Source organism: Apus apus, chromosome 1 (genome assembly GCF_020740795.1).
Source record: "Apus apus isolate bApuApu2 chromosome 1, bApuApu2.pri.cur, whole genome shotgun sequence".
In the NCBI taxonomy this organism is placed as follows: Eukaryota; Metazoa; Chordata; class Aves; order Apodiformes; family Apodidae; genus Apus; species Apus apus.
This window is the reverse complement of record NC_067282.1, coordinates 149,208,343-149,225,674: the sequence shown is the minus strand read 5'-3', so window position 1 is coordinate 149,225,674 and position 17,332 is coordinate 149,208,343. Positions and strand designations below refer to the sequence as shown.

At 38.2% G+C, this 17,332-nt stretch overlaps 1 protein-coding gene across 3 annotated transcripts in view; it reads right to left on the bottom strand.

Moving 5' to 3' along the window:
• POLR3B (RNA polymerase III subunit B) overlaps positions 1 to 17,332 on the bottom strand; it is a 78,295-nt gene that overhangs the window by 53,628 nt on the left and 7,335 nt on the right. For 2 of the 3 annotated variants that reach the window (XM_051635940.1, XM_051636026.1), the window contains exons 6-12: positions 15,836 to 15,936; positions 12,311 to 12,402; positions 11,008 to 11,125; positions 10,248 to 10,356; positions 2,461 to 2,583; positions 830 to 946; positions 226 to 360 (exon numbers count right to left, since the gene is read on the bottom strand). In XM_051635940.1, the coding sequence (XP_051491900.1) occupies positions 226 to 360; positions 830 to 946; positions 2,461 to 2,583; positions 10,248 to 10,356; positions 11,008 to 11,125; positions 12,311 to 12,402; positions 15,836 to 15,936 (795 nt within the window). The remainder of the gene's footprint in view (positions 1 to 225; positions 361 to 829; positions 947 to 2,460; positions 2,584 to 10,247; positions 10,357 to 11,007; positions 11,126 to 12,310; positions 12,403 to 15,835; positions 15,937 to 17,332) is intronic. The other variant, XM_051636100.1, reaches the window with a different exon arrangement.

Genomic DNA, 17,332 nt, shown 5'->3' with positions numbered 1-17,332 from the left:
CTGACTTTTATCTGGTATAAAGGGACCATACAGAAGTGAGGATATAATTCAATAGTCTCAATCAGGGAAGCGTATCTGTTAAGTCACCACAGAAAAGCCAACAAAAATAAAATGAGAGAAAAGCCACTTCAGTCAGGAAGTCGGGGTGCTCCTTATTCTGTACCTTTTAAAAGCAGGTAGTAACAAAACCCCAAAAGAGCACCTTGCTCTTAAGTAAAAACTCACCTGTCCTGCCAACTCCAAACGTTTATTTCCATAGTAGTCTCGGTCATCTACCTTATTTTCTCCTTGAGCCAAAATTACTCTGCGCACCATCACTGCTGTGTATATGCACTTGGCACGAAAATTGAATTCCTTCACCTATAAATACAAAAACCCCAGATGTTTCAGGACCAGTTCCTTAGTTCTTGCTCAAACACCTCCATTTAAATCAGTGGATAATCTGGGCTGACTGAGGAGTTACAAAAGGGATTTGTGCACTTTACCTTCTTAAAAATGCTAAATGTAATATACATTAGTGACATCGAAACATTTAGTAAATCAAATCAGAATAAAGGTATAGGTCATGAGAATAAGGACCTGAACTAACAGCTTACACTGCCTGGCTAAACAGAAAAAATGCATAGTATGACAAGTAGTTCCATGGTGGAGCACTTCATAAACATACAGTTTACTTTTGACTCAATTCAAATATTCTCCTCTATTTTGAGGATGATTTACTTTATCTCAGCTGCAAAGCAATGAAAGACGTTGTTCCCTATCAACAAAGCTCACACCACAAATAACCCCCCAAAATGTACTCCAGTTTAAATAAAACAGCATTACATACAAGAACATGGGTCAGAATAGTTGATGCTAGCAGCTCTCGAGCTTCTTCCATCTTTGTTTTCTTTGGGCCTCCCCACATCCTTTGCCTCCTTACTTTGTTTCCAATGTACTTCAATGCCTGTAAAGTGGGGGAATTAACAAAGTTAACATCAGAATTGTAACCTATGCAAATATTCACACAAAAGGAGATCAGTACATATTCCTCAATTGGTGCAATCTCACTAGTCACAGATCATACAAACTCTAAGCAAAGCACAAAACACGAAAAACTTAGGTAATGCTAATTAAAAAAATATCTTGAAAATTGACACAATTTATTCAAATTAAATATACAATGTGTTGTTATCACATGTTGATAACATTTGGAATGGGAAGTGCTAAAAGAGTACGATTAGCACACTACTAAAAGAAAGGGGACTGCATAGACATATGAAAAATAATATATAAATTCAAAAAATCTGGATTATTTGACTTTTCACCTTCACTTCTTTTGTGTACTTGCTAAGTTTCATTCAGATATTAAACTGTGAGATGGCACTCACTGTTTAATAGGCACAAATGCTACTGTGTGGTGTCCACAGCTGTCTTCAGTCCTTGCAATGATAAATGGATTCTTACTGTCTTACCAGTTGTCCAAGAATTTGGATCAATTTGCAGAATTCAGGATCAGATGAGTCAAAGAAACTACTCAGGTCCCACAGGAAGGTCCTGTCTGGAAATGAAGCCATGCCCCCTATGCCAAAGAATTACTCTTTACACTAAATGACAGATTGTCCTTTCCATCTGTTGCCTTCTTTCCCAAATATCTCCCTTTCTTTTCATTTGACACTTCTTGCACAGATCAACTTACGTATTTCTGTTTTTCTGCTTTCCTAGAGGCTTCAAATTTCTCAATGTTCCTCCAGCAATATCATTTTACTTTTCTGACTGTGAATTAGGAAGGCCTTCATTCTACCTCTAATCCTGAAAAGCTCCCAAAGATACAAACTGAGAAAGGTTCACCCTACAACACTCAACATCACACATGGAAAGATTCAATAAAGTTTACAATGAAATAGCAGAAGTAAAACTAATCTTCAAAAGCTTCTTCTAGGAGATTAATGTTTACATACATGATGTAAATGCTGCCAGCAAAATGGCCTGTGTTCTGGCTAATTAAAAGAGTAGCTGAGCTGAACAGAATTCTGATGTGTCTTTAGTAGGATGGAGGGTGGCTATTATTATGAGCTTTATATAAGAGACTAGAAATGGAGAACATCTACTCATGATGAAATGGTCATGTCCACATCAGTGGGGCTTCTGCAAAATGGGGCATGTAATTCCTTTTTAAAAAATGGGAATCGTCCTAAAAAAAAGCCCTTCATCTTTTTAATATCACTACTTCTTACATACATTAAAACATAATGCTAGGCTTCTGAAAACTAAGCATTTATTGACTTTGAGTAGGTTTTTTTCAGTCAGGCAATGAGAGCAAAGTCTCACTTTTTACAAGTCCTGTCCCCTTAAAAACCTTCAGCTTAAAATAATGCCCCCAAACCAAACCTTGAAACAAAAAGTGTATGTCAATTGCTGACAAAGCAATACCCACCGTCTTTAGATTTTTATGGCCTCTGGCCATGTGAAAAGACACACCTGCATCTGTGTAAAAATCTGAGCTTTCTGGCACTCTTCCAGACTAGGAGCAAATGCAGCCATCACATGTTCCTCTGTGCCAATCATCTGTACAATCTCTTGGTCACTCTCAACACCCATGGCCTAGGACAAGAAGAAAAGACAGAAATAGCAGAGTCTTTATGTTAACTCACTGACATTTGCTTATGCTAATTTGGTATTGTTTGTCTGCCTTACTACTAAGCAAGAGCTAGTTCTTCTCTAAGAAACTGTGCCATCTGGCACTGGCAGCACATATTCGTGCTATGGAAGAACACTAAATGGAAACCTTGATAAGCAGCAGGAACACACACACACTCTCTTCGAAGAGTCTCTTTTTCTTCACTGGAAGAAGTTAAATTCTATGCTCTTACATAAGAAAAGTAAATACCAGGTAATAACCCTATAACATATAACACCCTATACATGTAACAATGAAAACCAAGTCAGAATCTACAATAAATAAAGGAAGGTGAAATTTCTGAAGAGATTACAAATGGGTCTCTTACCACAAGCAATTTTGCAAACTTGGTTGACTGCTATGCAGCATGAGGTATTTGAGAAATATTTACAATTTACCTCCTTTGCAGCTCTCTGCATTTAGAAGATGACTTCACTACACAATACCATTTGTAAGCCATTCTATTATTTCACTGATCTTTGGACACCTTGTTAGACTTTATACTGTGGAAAAAAAAGCTTAATAAACTAAGAAGGTGCTTAAGAGGTTTAGAAAATTCTCTCTATCAGTAAGTGTTTCAAGGTGGCAGCCAGCAGTGAAGGCCTTTGTGGATTCCAGATGGTGCTAAAGCTCCCCTCTTCACACATTTGCCTGGAGCTCTGCCATATAAAAAACCAGAATATTCTCACTAAACCTCTTCTGGCTGAGTTATAATATGTTTCTCAGAACTTTGTGAGGAAGTTACGTTTGCATTCACATTATTCTTCAAACTGCCTGGCACAAAGACCGTTGAAATAATGGCATATGTAGACCCTAACATTCTGGTTCTCATTAAAAACCGGCAGTGTCCCAAAAAGTTACATTTTCCTCAAAAATGCAAAACCACCTTCCATTCTTACTGTCTTCATTGGGTGTCACTTTGCTTAACACCTAGCTAACGCTATCCCCTTGCAAAACTGTTGCTCTAATTGTGCAGTATCATGCTTTTTTCTTTGTATCTTTCATTTCTTATTTTTCAACAAAGAAAGGGTTGGTTGAAGTTCCTTTAACTTAAAACTCCATCTCTTCACCTTTTGCTATATTTGAAATTAAAAGCAATGCAAAAGCAGCAAACACCCAAAACAATGTGAGAACATCCCTGTTGTAGTGTAAAGCACAGATCCTAACTCCACCATCTCAGACAGACTTGAGTGCCAAATCAAGACAGAGTTACTCTACGAGAGGTCACTACTATAAGATAGTTTGCTCCTACTAAGTAGCCACCCCTCTGATCTCAAGGCTCTTTTCAGAACCAGAATTTGCCCATGTGATACTGTTGTAGTTCAGATCTCTGCTTTTTCAAATATTATTACACTTTCTCACCCTTTTAAAGTAAGGTCTCCTACTACTCAAAAAACATCAGCAGGTAAATTAACAAAATCTCTCATGACCTGAGAGTCAGACTCATTAAGTGTCTGTAAAAGGATAAAAGCTTCATAACAGTAATTTTCCATACATCTAAGACTTAGGAGATCACCAGCAAACCAGCTTAGGAACCACAACTGGACTCATAAAATTATTGCACTTAGTCTACAGAAGAATCAAAATTCATTAAGGGAATCTGTGTGCCATTCTATGCACATATACCAGAAATACATTAACCTAAAGCAGATAAAATGCAAGCTGATATCACCCTATTTCTGTCCACCAGTTTAATTTTAGGATGCCAATCAGACTGTAAGAGTCCTGTAAAAAGTGAACAAAATAAGTGGGGGAAAATAAAAAGTCAACCTGCAGTTTTACTATGTTATTTTGTCCATTAAAAAAAAAAAACAACACAAAAAACCCCCACAATAAATTCAAGAGTGTCGATGATTTCTTCTAACTAACTTGAGGAATTCTCTGATCAAAAATCTGACAAAACCAAGATGAGAACAGGGCACATCTTTATGCCTGTATAGATTTTCTAGTCCAATTTTGTAGCAGCAAACTCACTTAAGAATTCTGAATATGTGTGAGAAAGGCTAGGATCTGCTATCTAACCATATCTATTGTATTGTTAGATAAATGCAAACTGGGGACAGTTAGTTTATGAGTAATGACTAAAAACATAGGAAAATTACTGAAAGAGATGCACTGATACAATAGGTTAAAACGAAGCCCATTTATTCTACTATGTGCTCTCAAAAAAACCAGGCAGAGCTACACAGACAATTTCACCTACATACAACACTAACAGGGCAAGCAGCAGGCCCATGCTGGTATGAGATAGACTTGTAATGTTAACACTTTCTGGCCCCGATGTTGCACTTCTACAGAAAAAGCAAAACCAAAGAGTTACTCTCAAATTAGCCTGGAACATCACTAGGATAGTAACAAAATATTCCTGGGTTGCTGATCATGTTACAGAAACACTGAGGATAGCAAAGCAGGAATGCGCTGTATGCTTCAAGTGCTCATGATCCCAGGGCAAAGGCAAGACATGAAGGAATTAACATGAAAGCAAAGCAGGAAACAAGATGTCCTGGTTTTGGTTTTCTTGTTTGTTGTTTTTTTTTTATTGGAAGGCAATGTCACAAAGGGATAATGTTAGGGTAGGGTGGAGAGGAAGGAGACATTGCAAAGGGTAACTTAACAGCAGTGGTGAAAGGATAAAGGTGGTGACAGTCACAGGCTCTTGAAGAGCACGGTCGGAAAGCTAGCAGGCAACAGACATAAGAGAGACCAGTCAAAAGTAAAAATTAAGAACCTCCATATCATCTTGAGTTCAAGTGGGAGAAAGTGGTCCAGCTGGGGTCAACCACTTCCAAAGACTGGGGAGGTTCCTGCTGCCCAAAAGGTGTATGTATGCAGGCACGTGTGTGCATACACACGTACATATGAGGGAGCGTAAGTCCAGCTTTTCCTTCCCTAGCTTGTGTCTTAATGATGATGTCTAGGCGTTTCCATAGCACTTCCCTAGAATGTAGCTCTGCAGCCCATCAGGCTAAATTACAGAATGGAGACAGGCAGATGCCTGGATTAAAAAGATGTCAGGGAAGTTCAAGGTTGACATCACAGGCAGAACTGGTCTGGAGCTTTCATAATGCAAAAGATACAAGCTATGAAACTGCAGCTATGGGAACCTATAATTCTGCAGATCTAGTAAGACCACCATTCAGCTTTTCCTGTAGAGTTTAAATCTTAACAACTACAAGACTAACACAGGTTTCTAAAACTGAAATCTGACCTGCTCTTCAAATCTTTTGCTGCAAGTCCTAGAGAAGCTCTTTTTACCTCCCACATAAACTAAAGATACTTCACCTAGTGAATGAGGTCATAAAATTCAACTTTTAGAAGTCCCCATAGGTTACTTATAAATCTTTCCCAACCAGTCTTGGTGCAGCACACAACTTTCATTTACTTCAGCTTCCAGAACTCACTGGAGCCTACTGATCCAAGATCACACACTCAAAGGAAAAATAGCCCTTACCTTAAGACAGCTCTAACCCCTTGAATGAAGAGAGTTCCCTGCAAAAGCAGCAGCACCACCTCACCTGTAACCTTGATGTTTTCCAAGATAGAAACACCCTTAAGTACTACACAAATATTCCACATGTTCTCTAATGCTCATTGCAACCTAAAACTGTCTGAGCTCCCCCCGATAAAGTGTGTGTAGTTCATGGCCTTATATATTTAAAAAACCCACGATGCACCATTCACACAGCACTAGGATCTGTGCACAACTGACACAATGATAAAACAAAGGTCTCTTGTGGTTGCAAGTCAACTCAGGACATTTTAAGTATCATTCTGGTTGCATGTGTATATTATCTAATGAAGCAGTGTTACTCAGTAAGCGGGAAGCAAATCAGTTGTGTCTGTTTTCCTTAACAATCCTTTAGAAACCTCAAGATATATATATACTTTGGGAGCAAAACTGTCCAAGTTATAGCACTACTTTAATCCAAAAACTGCATTTACATATCAAGGGTCTGCAAAAATGTCTCTGTCACTTTCAAGAAGAAAAGTAAGGGAGAAAGTGTTTAAGCTAGCACAGTAACAAAGCACTAACTCCCCCACATCTGAAGAGCAGACACTTCAAGTCTGTCCTAGAATAGTGCCAGGACTGTGACTTTTGTAGCCTATCAAATTTAGTTTAGCTATGGTCAATATGTTAAACTTTACAAAACCAAAACTCAGCTCAGCTCAGCTCAGCTAGCTGTTAAATCTCCAAATATGCCAACCACAAAGATCCTTACTGGCCTGGATGGCAGAGAAGCAAAACAGCAGAATAGGTCATTTGGGCTTGCAGTTTAGACAAAAAAATATGGATAAGCATGAACTAATTGCCCTTAGGACAGGATGAACTATCACACTTTAGGGTGATCCTAGACAGTCGAGTCCCCCTGCCTACCCAGATCAAGGGACCTTTGGATCCGCAGTAGTATTCTCACCCATCCCCATAACCCATGGACCTGGGTATTCTTCCTCTCCATGAAAGAAAGGGCGAGGAATACTGCATGTTAAGATCTTCCCTTAGCATGTAGTTAAGATGTATCCATGACTCATGCCTGAAACATGAAAGTGCTCTTAGATTCTAGTTAAAGGGAGTTCTTTTAGGTCTCAGTTCTGTCAGCAGCTGGTATTTGTAATGCTCTCTACTTCACAGCCCTTGCTTTACATGAAGATGTCTAAGGGGTATTAGTACACCTTCACTTTACAGTAGCTTTAAACCCAGAATAAATCATAAATCTCTTCTACTTGCTTCCTTTTTCTATAAAGCAACAATGACTTTATGTACTTGATCTACATCTTAAGTCATCTGCAGGAACACTGGGTCACTAAAGCTTTGGGATTAGTAAAACAATCCAAAATTACCCAACTTTCATCTACTAACGCAGTCCCTGACAAAACTGTGCCTTAAGAGACTCTCTCTAGCAATTACTAGTCATTTTCTTACTCAGAACACAAAGGTCTGTGGAACTTGGTTGCAGCCTAGATACTGGTCAGGGAGGAAATGCAGAGCTACAGATTTTTGTCAGTCTTCTCAGTTTAATTTTTTAATCAGAAATTACATAAGCAGTTACTACAATAAAAGTTAAGGATGCAAAGGCAACCAAACCTTCAGACCTTGTATTGTCAGTACAGCTTAACTTTGCCTCTTGCAGCTCTGTATCTTTATATTACAAGAAGCAGAACACTTCCTAGTAAAGAGGAAGACCCATGCTCCATGCCATAAGCATGGATCTCAGCAGAAAATAATGATTCTCCTTACTTTTCCAACAAATCTCCTATGTATACTACTGCCATGAGAGAGAATTTAGGCTACATGGGGATCCTTAAGTTAGAGATTTTCCAGTTTCAGGGCTATAGCATTTGTAACATCACTTCTAGTAGTTAAATACACAAAGTAGTATCTGCATTAGAGCAGTGCCCAAGAAAGATAGATCAGAGGCTGATGCCTGCCTAAGAAGCCACTGAAAAGACTATGTGGGATTTTGTTTTCAGCTGGAGCCTCCTCAAAACCAGACAGAAGATACCTCAAGTTCACATGTCATTAAAGGAAAGGTAAGGAAAATGACCCCTCATTAGTACAGGTAAGTGTCAGTCCAGAATGTAATATCCATCACAGTTAAAATCGGTGCAGCTCATTCCCTGCTGGATTCAAATCTGTGTAAAACTTTGAAAAGTGCTACTGGGGAGAGCTTCTAAGAACTGTAACCCTTTATTTAATAAATAAATGAAAAATTATGCAACAGTATCCAGAATATAAAAGATACATATCAGCAGGGGAATAATTAGAGCAGGGATTGTCACATGATGATCAAATAGTCAGTATAACGCTGCTTAAAAAAATGCAACAACCACCTCCTCAGACTTAATAACCCACAGCAGTTACTCTTCTGTGAGCACGTATTTATCTACACCAGCAGGGGGTGACAAAATGTAATAAAAGTCTGTAAGTGAAGGTGGAATCCAGCTGTTTGGTACTCGAGCAAATGGATTAAGAGCCACATTAACACTTTCCTGCAACAGAAAAGTTCTGAACTTAATTCTGACACGTTTGTGTGCATTTTGTCCACAAATAATTTTTCAACTTCCTTTAGCACTGGTCACTAAAATCAGAAGATCTTTAACTACTTGAAGAGTTTAGCTTAATCAGCAGACATTTGTTTCTCAAGTCCAAATCCAGTTACTAAACTATTTTCCAATACCAAACCCAAAGAACTTCCTACAAGACAACCGATTCTTACAACTCTCAGTCACGCAAAGCGCTGTGGTAATACAGAAAAGTCTGTAGTCACAAACGCCGACACATCAGCACTCCCGGCAGGAACTGCTTGGATGCTGCGAGCGAGTGGTGCCCTCTCCTGGCAATTTATTTCCTCCAGAGATTATCACCTCCCAAAGCCTTCTGTGCTGTAAACCATTACAGTGAAAATGAAAAGGGAAGTATAGGATTTACTTCTCTTTTTTGCTAGATCCATTCAGACGAGTTTTTGTGTCCTAGTTCACTTTCATTGTGAACAGCACCTCCAAGACTGATGCCCAGTTTCCTTCTGCCCAGGCACTGCACCAGGCTGCAAACCCACAGGCAGCAGTGAAGCCTACAGGACAGGAAGGAGATACCAAGTCCCAGCCAACAACTTGTCTGCTCCAGCAGCCGCCAGTGTGCATCCACACACCACCTTTACTGGCTGTAGCCCACACGTTTGATACCACTGATGGACTTCCAGTCCAGTTGGGCAGCTAAGGAGTAGGCATCGTTCTGCATTCAGCTGTGTGCACCCTTGAGTGAATTAAAATCAGAGAAGCAGAGGGTGAAAGAAAGCAGTTCTGGCAGTTTTACAAGACAAGAGACACACTGTCACCAGCTCAGCTAGCTCTTGCCCAGAATCAGGGATGGATGCCTCTCATAGCCCTCTGTCAGTCTCACTGGAGATGGCTTAAAAACTCCAATGCCTGTCCATGTATTCACTGGGCTGAAGATTCCGGTGGGTGTTCCTGAGTCAGGCAGGGATTCTGCAGCAGTTTGACTGAGGCAGAACTCATTCACAAGGGAAGGAAGTAAACTGCCAGGAGATTCAAGCCACCCTAGTAATCTTAAAGAATTTAGGAATAGGACTAAGAATTGCTATCAGTTTTGTTTACAGTTATGACTGGAAGTAATGTACAGTGAGCTCATGGTTATGTCATACCCCTGGATCTGAAACAGCGGGCACTGAGCTACTCAGCAATCCAGAAGCTGGAGGTGGGAGCAGGGGGGGGACCAAAATCAGAAATTAAGACCCATAACGTTTGCAAATTAGCTCATAACAAAATAAACCAAAACCCTTCTGACATTCTGCAGCAACAAGAGAACAGACAGTAGTGCAGAGCGACCTTACAAAGCTATAAGGGGGTGGCAGCACTTTTCTTGGCACAGCAATGCCCTCCTTGCAGAAAAATGCAGCACTTTATCTCCTTTTTGCTGTACAAGAAAGATTACTTTCCAGGGCAAAAAAAGCTTGCATTCTCTAAGCCCTGCCAAGTCCTTCTGTACACATTAACTTCTAAGAGCTGCTACTGATCTACAGAACAGCTTTTTTATTATTATTTTTTTTCCCCAAACCAACAGTTGTATTACCTTAAATATGATGGCAATGGGAATATCTTCTGACAGAGTGTTGTGCCTCAGGTAAAATCTTCCTTGCTTCACAATCAGATTTGTTCTGCTCTTTTTCTCATGGGTGGAACTGAAGTTAAAAAAATATATTATGTCCAACAGAAAGTTTTAACTGATGTTCCTAGAATCTTCTGTATAAAACTTACCAAGCTTGAGCAATCTTTCAGCTCAATTAATCCCACCTTCCCCTACTTCAAAAATTACATTAAAACAGCCAGACACCTCATAACACCACGGTAATAGAGTATTATCACTTGTGATGGGGAAGGTCAATATTCAACTTCAGAAAGTAGAAGGCTGTATTTTTCAAAGTAATCTTTGCATGCTTTTATCATCGACTCAGATGTAACCAGCAAGGTCAAACTGCTGCACAAGTACTGCAGCAGCAACAATAATGAGATAACAGTACTTTGTGTTACATGTTTAATCTCACCTAGCCTTACTGTAGAACAGTAAAGTAGCTAGGAGAGATGTGTGAGAGGCCTCTGGAGAAGAAAAAGCAGCCCTCACACTGAACAGTGATAAACAACGTATTATACCAGCATGGGGCTTAAAAACAATTGATGTTTTAGCATACAAAATGAAAGCAGCAAGAGAGGGGCATTGACTACAGCTTTTTCCTGTTAAACTATACTAAACTACACAGCTACTTCAACTACAACACTAAACTTCAAAAGCTTTGGTTTTATCTCCTTTATGTAATTGCAGGCATTTCCCATACCTGGTAACAGAAGCGCCAACTGTGCCTTTTCTATCAGCTTCCACAATTATTCTGTTTTTGGATAACTGCTCTTGAATAAGGATGACTTTCTCTACACCTTTAACAATGAAATAGCCACCTATTCAATTGAAAAAGAAAGATTATACATGTTAGCACTCATACTCCTTAGTTGCCTCCTTCAATATGCCTCTGAATATAAATTATTAGAAAGTATAGTAGTTACACATAGGACAAAACAGGAGAGTAAATTCTCCCTTAAAAGAGTGAAGAACAAACTCTGTGGAACCCATGATAACTCTAAAAACGCTCCACTAGACTTAAAAGAATTTTGCTAGGCTTGCTCACACATAGTATGCAGGATCTAAGACTTTACTTGGGAAATATTTGTACAGAAAGAACTCACACCTAGAGAGAAAACTGTAGAGTTGTAAAAAAACCCCAAACCTGTAACATAGCCATACTTATTAAAAGATGTTATAGAATTGTTAGTTGTACAAATTAGGTTAAAATATTGCCTGTCAGAGGAGTATATCATAAGAACATCAAAAAACGAATAGACTATTTCAAATGCTTGGTACCAAATAAAGATAGTAAGTCTTCTATAATTACCAACTTGCTCCCCTGAGCACTACAAGGAGAAATTTCTTTTCTATTACTTTAAAAGATGTCTTTTCATACACTTGTTGTATCTAAGACAATACACAGAATCTGCATGAACCGTGTTAGATTCCTCTCTTAAATTGTAGCTACTAATGCTCCTCCAGCACAGCATGCCATGTCAATGTATCTTGCTGTCACAAGGAAGCACAGAATAGGTCCAGTACATGTTTCAAAGGCAGCAGACAAAAAACAAATAAGTTGCTTGTTATACCCCTTAATCTCCACTCTACGTTTCAAATACTACCATGTAACACTTCATTCTCACTTTACAAAATGCAATAAATGAGAACTCCAACTCTGATGGACACCATTATACTCTCTTCTCCCTTGATTGACTCAATTTTCATGAATGAAACCCATCTCTATTCCCATTTAACACAGCACTGCACATACTATATTATCTTCTCAACTTTCCCAAAATTTTGGCGTATTGTTTTCGTGGTTGAAAACTTTGTCCACAAATACAAACATTCTGTGCTGTCAAGCATTTCCTACTACTTTCAAAAGCTCGTCAATTTCTTTTAGTCACAAGTTACTTCAGAAGTTCCCACAAAAACTTCCCAGTGGCAGGGAAAATACTAATGGGGTATTTATTTGAAAGATTTAAAACTAAAAGCACAGCTGAGATAAAAGAACCAAGTACCTGGATCTAAAGGACATTCATTAAGTTTGGCAAATTCTGCTGGAGTTTTCCCGGTGAGAACACAATTGGAGCTACGCAGCATTATAGGCATTCTGTAAGAAAACCAGTTACACTTTTACTTTAGATTCAGATAGAAAAATGTGAATGGTCAAAATCAGAACAAAAACCATGGTGAACTAACTGGAGAAAACATGTAGAGAACTGGAGAAAGGTAATTAGAACCCATGAAACCTATGAGCAACAGGTTTTTCCTTTAATTCCACCTTATTTCACCAAATACATATTTTGAAAACAGAGACTTGAAATTGGACATCTACTAGCAGAAACTGTAGACTTATTTAATTGTTACATAGCTACTACAGGCATCCATGACAAGTACAGTCACCAAGGCCAATGACTACTAGTGCTAAGCCTCCTGGTCCCCAAAACGAATACAGTTTGCACTGAAGAACACACCATTGCAGGTCCACTGTCACTAGTTTTAATTAGAAAAAGGTCGTTCAGATCTGATTTCCCACAAAGCAACCACACATTATAGCTGCACATAGTGCCTCGAATATATAACCCAGGCATGAAGTTTCCCCAGTACCAGCCCTGATTTCTCTGGTGTCTTAGGACAGAAGCCCACAGCAAGCATTTTCTGAAGCAACACCGAGTGGTAGAAAAATATTCCAAGAAATTAAAAACAAATTCCATGCTTAGGGAGGAAAAAAATATAAAGATGTACAGAATTAATATAAGACAATACTTGTTCACCATGAGGACAGTCAAGCAGTGGAACAGCTGCATGGAGAAGCTGGGCAGTCTCCATCCATGGAGGTCTTCAAGATGTGACAGGAAAAACACTGCTCAACCTGGTCTGAGCACAAAGCTGACCCCATTTTGAGCAGAAGGTTGTACCAGAGACCTCTCGAGGTCTCTTCCGACCTGAATTATTCTAACACCCAATGATGAAGTTAGGGAATGTTCACATTAATTTGGTTTTGTGTGTTTACACTGTAGCCTTACAAGGAACTTTGGCTTATTCAACAATTAACTAGCAATGTGAAGTTACTATTAGAAAGAGTACGTTTATAGTCAGCTTCATAACATAACTTCCCACTCTCAGACTTTTTATTAAAGCTTTTGAAAGAGAGCATCTTTTACTTTTACTTCAAAAAAAAAAAAAAAAAAAAAAAAAAAGGCTGCATTTTGCACAACATAAAAACAGCTTATCACTACATCTAATAAAAGACCTCCCTGCCCTTCAGGCTTTTATACCAAACAGTGACCTTTCAATCCAGCTTACAGAATTTCACTCTGTGGTGGACAGCCTTAGTAAGACCTATGTCCAGGTGTTTGCTAAGACATATTTTGACAAAATGTATCCATGACCTTACTATGAAACTATTTGCAACCTCAGAGATATTTCATTTAAAATTACTCCAACAAAAATTAAAATTAGTAAGCTCTTGCTAGCAAAGTCACATTTCTTTTCTTCAAATCTTATTAATTATTTTAGTTTCTTAGCCATTTTTATATTCTTATATCTTAAAAAAAAAAACTGGTGGACTCAACATTCTGTATTTTTGAAGAGGATAAAAAGCTATCTTGTCACTACAGTCCTCCATACAGATAACCTACCTACTTCAATTATTTCACTGATAAAGTGTTTCCTAGAGATAAGAAGCTTCATACGACAACCATAATCTTGTATCACACACACAATAAGCCTAATGCATTGGCTATTTATATCAGAAAGAGTGGCTAGTTGGCCTAAGGAAACTCAAAATGGAGTAGGCAAACTCCACCACTGAAAACTCCAGTGAATCAGATGCCACAAAATATCTATTCTTTATTTCACTTGCAAACAATAAAATATTTTGCAACTAACGTAAGACACTGAAGTAAGTCACTCTATGTTTAAGAACAGAATCAATCTTTTTAAGTATCTTAATTTATCAGGAAGAACAGGAAGAAAATTTTTAAAAAGGGAAAATCAAGTTATTGAACTTCTGCTCATAAAGACACAGAAAATGGGTACACTAATTTGGAACGCTATTAAGCATTTAAAGGAAATTTTCCTTTCTGAAGACACAAAGACACTGCTCTGGTGGGTTTTGGGGTTTTTTTGTTTCTAAGACACACATTAGCATCAATGACTCTACCAAACTACAGACGTAAGAAAGAACATCCAGCTTTCCTGACCCAATCTGAACCATGTGTCAAACAAGAGCATGAGCATTGCATATCCTCACCTGGCAAAAGGTAACAAGCACTAGGGAAATTATTTCCCATGGAAATAACAACTGGATATAAACAGTTTTTTATAGCAAAAAGACTTTCTGCATGTAAGCCCTTAAAATTCCTTGGACAACATAACTTTATTTTTAATGGAAAATATTTACTTTTTCTGCCATGATCCCACTTCACAGGAAGAAGAGAGGAATTTACAGGAACAGGCCTTAATGTAAGCTGCAACACACTGGTGCTGTGAAGTTCCAGTATATTATGGATGCTTTATGAGTTGTCTTCATCCCTTTTTTTTTTAAAGAGAGATGTAGACAAATGTCAAGACTATTTTTTTTTATTATTTTAACTATAACCTATACTTTCAGGTACTGTCTTTTTGCATACAAATTGGTAATGCATTTTGGTGAAAATGCACATTTCCTTGAACTTTTTTCTTTGCCTGCAGTACACACCATTAAATAATTCAAAGGGCTCAAACACAGATGGTCTTTAAAAAAATATATTTTCTTAAGCAATGACTCAGAACAATAAACTTACTACAGCTACAGATGTTTGGTTTGTAAATGCATTGCTGGGTAACATGTTCTATTCACAGAGTTGAAGTATATTTTTTTAATATGAAAGCTTAAAACTTCACTACAAGAAATGTAGCTTCTTAAGAAGCTATCTTCTCTTTCCTGTCAGTATTCCGCCTTTGGTAAGATGCAGAGTCACACAGTAAACAATTGCTGTAAGACACTGACCTTTAAAGCCAGGAGGGCTGGTCTTTAAGAAACCTTGTCTACAAAAGACAGTCATCTTAATTGCCTTTAAAATGGAACTTTGCTTTCAGTAAATGCTAGAACTGCCAGGTATTTTGCCTTTTTGGCATGGTTAAGAGCTTGTTTTTCTCCCGAAGGCACATTATTTTCTTTAAGAAATTCGATGTCCTTCACAATACTAATGACCTCAAGTCATTTGACAGCCTTTAGAAAAAGAAAAGCAGTAAAAAATCCTCAACATTAATCCACAAAGCTCAGCCTTGGCTCTAAACTAAACCAAACAGAGACAAAATCCATCCTTATATCCATCCTTTTTTAGAAGAAGACAGATTTCCAGAAGCTTTTGCAAAACAAAATTTTATAACAGAACCTAACAATCACATCCTGTACAGCTGCTAATCAAGATTTGCCTGCTTACTCTTTATTTTAACATGGAAGCAAGTTCAGCCTACATTTATTTTGCAGTAAAAACTCTTCCCAACACAGCAACGAATGAAAACTAGTACCAGAGACTTGACATATGGTGTCTTACCTGCCAATGGGCAAGGCATTGCGTATGATCCTCTGACTACCTCGTGTATATTCAATGTCCACTGTAATTGGGGCAGAATATGTCATGTCTCTCAGACGGCACTAAAAGGGGAACAATCATTTGGTTAAATGTTGGCTTACGGGCTGAAAAGTCTCTCTTAAAACATCCCGTGTTTGCCCATGTCTCCTGTAGGTGCTCACAAAGAAATCAAGCAAAGCAAAGTGCAACCAAGCTCCTAATTGTTTGCAGAATATATTTGACAGAGTTTAAAACAAAACTGAAAAACCTTAAATGCAGTTATTGTGATGTTTCAAAAGCAGCCAGTGGATCTGTGTCTTCAGAAGACAGCACTACAGAGCTTCTAAACTGCCTAATTAAACAAACAGGCCTAATAAGCAGAGCTGACACAATGACCATACTATACCACCAGCTCTGAGGACAGAACTCAGCTCAGTGACATTTCCCTAAGAAGACTCTCAACAGCTCAAGAGTTGTGATCTTATATGAAGTTTGATAGAAGGGAAACACACTAGAGTAGGAGGAACACTGTACTATCTTATTATTAGAATGAGCACATCTCACTCTATGGTACCGTTTCTAAAGATGACTTAGAGAAGGCTCACTACTGTATCACTTCCTTGAAAGATTCCCAGAATTTACTAATTCCTCAGACAGTAAGAGAAGCCGGATATATATATCTAGGACATTATATAGCTCAAGGCTCAATCATTTCTAATCCAATCTTTCTGCTCTGCTCTCCTCACCCTCACTCTGTGACTCTGTTGCTAGCCCTTAAGGTATTCATATCTTCATGCAAGACAAGGTTTCATTGCATTTGCCAAATACAACACAGCAACTCAAAGATCATTTATGACCTCAGTGAGTGTTCTGAATCTTCAAGCTCCAGAATTAGAGGTTTATCAATATTCAAACTTGTACATTTATGGTTCTGTATTTTGGTGTATTGATTATACATTAATACAATGTATAATCAATGCTGTGCATTGAAGATGCAACTGTATGGAAAAAAATGCCTCAAGAATCACTGCAAGCTGTGCGCTCCTCTCCACAATAAAAAAGCAAACCACTTCTCTAGTAATAAAATACCAATGTGCACCAGCAGTTTTCAAGCTGTGACTTGTAGGAAACTAGGTCCCATTGTGCTCCCAGCAATGTTGTTTAATTTAATAGTAACTGAGAATATTTACATTTTCTAATTACTTTAAATTCATCTGTAAGAAGAAAAATGAAACTCTCCTAAGGATTGCATAAGGAGAGTTTGACAGCTTCATTAGTATTAATTAGGGAAAAAAAGGCTTCAGGATTCTTTGTGTGTGCTTGTCGACACAAGACACAGATAGACAGTCAGAATTACACAGTGTAAGATTCCAGTAATTGTATATTTGTATTACCTTCCTTGATATAACTTCTTCTTACATTACACACTTAAGAGATAAAAACAGGCATGACCTGATCTTCAAGGAAACCAAGGATACT